Genomic DNA, 2,879 nt, shown 5'->3' on the forward strand with positions numbered 1-2,879 from the left:
GCCCCTTCAGGTACTGGAAGGTGCAATAAGGTCTCCCTGGACCCTTCTCTTCTCCAGGCTGAACAAGCCCAACTCTCTCGGCCTGTCCCCATAGCAGAGGTGCTCCATCCCTCTGGTTATCTTCATGGCCTCACCTGGACTCGCTCCAGCCGGTCGATATCGATATTGGAGGAGAAGGAGCTTGCTGTGGCAGTAACACACTCCAGTATGCCAATAAACCAATAATGCTAAATTCTACAGTTGGTACTGAAGATATAATGAAAATGTATATTTACTCCTCAGTACCATACCACTGTATTTCAAAGACTTGACCACAAGCTCACACATCCACACATTCTGAGTTTTCATCTGCATTCACATCCTTCACATATCAAGGTATCTTGGTAGGTGGAGCTTTCCAGGGTTGAACTCAATCCTTCAGACAACATGAATATCTATTTATATGGTTGCAGAGTAGTAGGGTCAGATTGTAACCTGGTGTAAATCACAGTAGCTTAACCAATCTGTGCCTGGTAATTCTCTACTGAGTGCTTTAGCCTTTTTCTTCTTAGCTGAGTAAATACTGGCTGTCCCCAATGGGCTTTCCTGCTACTGCCATTTTGCTTAATCCAGAAAACATTAATTTTACTGGTTTTAAGAGCATTTTGTGGGTAACCTGAATGTTCATTCAAGTTTCTAAATAATATTCTAAAATCAGTTGTGCATTCATCCCAAGCATAATATGCCCTTTTCTGCCTAGGCACAGAAGTTCTTTACAAATGGAAGGAAAACAAGGAGCTAAAATTGAAACTTGATAAAAACTTCAATATGGACATATATCCTGAAAGTATAAATTACCAGATGTTAAATAATCTTGAGAGGAAGAACAAATCTGAAACAGTTAATATTAATGGGGACATGAACAGAATAAAAATTATAAAAAACTCTTGCTAATTTTGAGTGAAAATGGGAAAATAATCTGAAGGTTAGCCAGATACTGAATAGAAAACTTCTAAAGATTTAACCACAAATGGCCGGGAGGGGGAAAAAAACCCACACACACACAAAAAACAAACAAACAACCACCAACAACAAAAATCTCAGCTCTCTGAATAAGTGTCATTCAACATTCATTTAAGAGAAATAATTTTAAACATGTACATAAATACCTTTTTTTTAAAGATAAAATATTTTGTGAAATCGAAGTTACTGCAGAGCTTGACTTAGTTGCACTCTATTTATTCTATTATACAGCTACATTTCATCTTACAGACCTTAAGATGGATGCAGAGACTAAGTCAAAATTGAAACAGAGTTGATGGTCTCAGTATGTAATTGTGTGGTGTGGTGGCTCTGAAAGAAGCACAGAGCATTACTTAAGTAAACTGATAAATTCAGCATGTTCAGTGGAGCTCTGAGAAATAAAGATAGGTATAACTGCTTTTTCAATATTGCTGTTTAATATTGTTCTGTTCTCATCTTCTTCAGGTTAGTCTTGATTCCCGGGTGAGAGAAGTGATCAACAGAAACTTGTTGGATCCCAGCCCTCACATGTATGAAGATGCCCAACTTCAGATATACACCCTAATGCACAGAGACTCTTTTCCAAGGTTTTTGAACTCTCAGATTTATAAGTCTCTTGTTGAAAGTCTTACAGGCTCTACTTCTGAAACTTAGTTTTAATTTTCAAACAAAATAACTTGACTTTTTTTTTGGGTGGGTGGGGTGGAAGAAAAGTAGTTTAATAACATCTGGAGCTGGGTTCCTGGAGAACTACAGTTTAGCACTACTCAGGCTACTGTGAAGAAAACAAATACATATTATGGTCTCTGTCTACATTTTTACCAAGGTCCTCCTTGCTCAAGATGGCGTGGGAGGGGAACAATGGATTTGCCAAAATACATTTGTTTCACACTCCTTTCACCCTACTGCAGTCAAGATTGCAATGATGTATTTGTAGTTTTATGAACAGTCTCCTTGTGTATCCTCACACTGCATGTGCAAGGTAAAACTGCTTTCACTTACCACTTAGTTGTTGCAATATTTAATCCAATAACATAAATTATATCTGTATTTAAGAACTTTTTTTGTGCAATACAGTCTTATGGTACATAGAAACAATTGCAGCAAACCAGAAAGAGGCTTGCATTTTTTAACATCACTAACTGAAAAAAGCCAATTTTTAAGGTGTAGCATTACTCAACATGCTCTACTGAGTACAATACACTGACTTTTTGAAGCCAATATTTCTGTACAGAAAAAAAGAGCTATTTATCACTGTTTATTTAAAATAAACCAAGCGGAGGATTCCTCTGGTTGTTCACTGCCAAAACTGTGGCATTTTCATTACAAGAGTTTGCAGTGTCAAAAAAAAAAGGAAGGAAAAAAAAGCACAAACCTCTTAAAGGGATCCATATCTGGGTGACACAGTCTATGCGCTGATATTGTTTAATTGTTAAAAGAACAAAGATTTTCAATGTACATTTCAGATGTCAGATACTGTAATTGATTTATTAAAGACTGGCTATCCAGTTCTAACACTGTTGTATAATGTTATGTACTTCAGCAAAAAAAAAAAAAAAAGACAAAAACAAAAAACAAAATAGCTTGATAATTTAGTTTTTTGAATAAAGAAATTTAATAAAAGATTGCCTACATGTAGCATTTTAGAGAATTTTAGAACATTTTGATGAATTGCATCTGTCCTGTAAGATTTTTTTTTTTGAAAGCTAAAACCAGTAAAAAATGTTTTTAAACAAAGTAATGTTTTAGGAGGTGATGGGTTAAAAAAGACTTAGCTTTTAGCCTCATTGATTTTGAATAACTCCTTGAAACAAGGGGTTTGGAGAGTAATATTAAACCAAACTTCAAGGGCTCCTAAACCTACGGTCCTTACCCAA

At 35.8% G+C, this 2,879-nt stretch overlaps 1 protein-coding gene across 2 annotated transcripts in view; it reads left to right on the forward strand.

Moving 5' to 3' along the window:
- The window catches only part of RGS17 (regulator of G-protein signaling 17), an 8,353-nt gene extending 6,116 nt beyond the window's left edge, over nucleotides 1-2,237 (forward strand). For both annotated transcript variants that reach the window (XM_010153672.1, XM_010153666.1), the window contains one exon: nucleotides 1,468-2,237. In XM_010153672.1, the coding sequence (XP_010151974.1) occupies nucleotides 1,468-1,656 (189 nt within the window). In that variant the 3' untranslated portion in view covers nucleotides 1,657-2,237. The remainder of the gene's footprint in view (nucleotides 1-1,467) is intronic.
- The last annotated feature ends 642 nt before the right edge of the window (nucleotides 2,238-2,879 follow it).

The sequence above is a fragment of the Eurypyga helias genome, unplaced genomic scaffold, assembly GCF_000690775.1.
Source record: "Eurypyga helias isolate BGI_N326 unplaced genomic scaffold, ASM69077v1 scaffold18860, whole genome shotgun sequence".
Taxonomy (NCBI): domain Eukaryota; kingdom Metazoa; phylum Chordata; class Aves; order Eurypygiformes; family Eurypygidae; genus Eurypyga; species Eurypyga helias.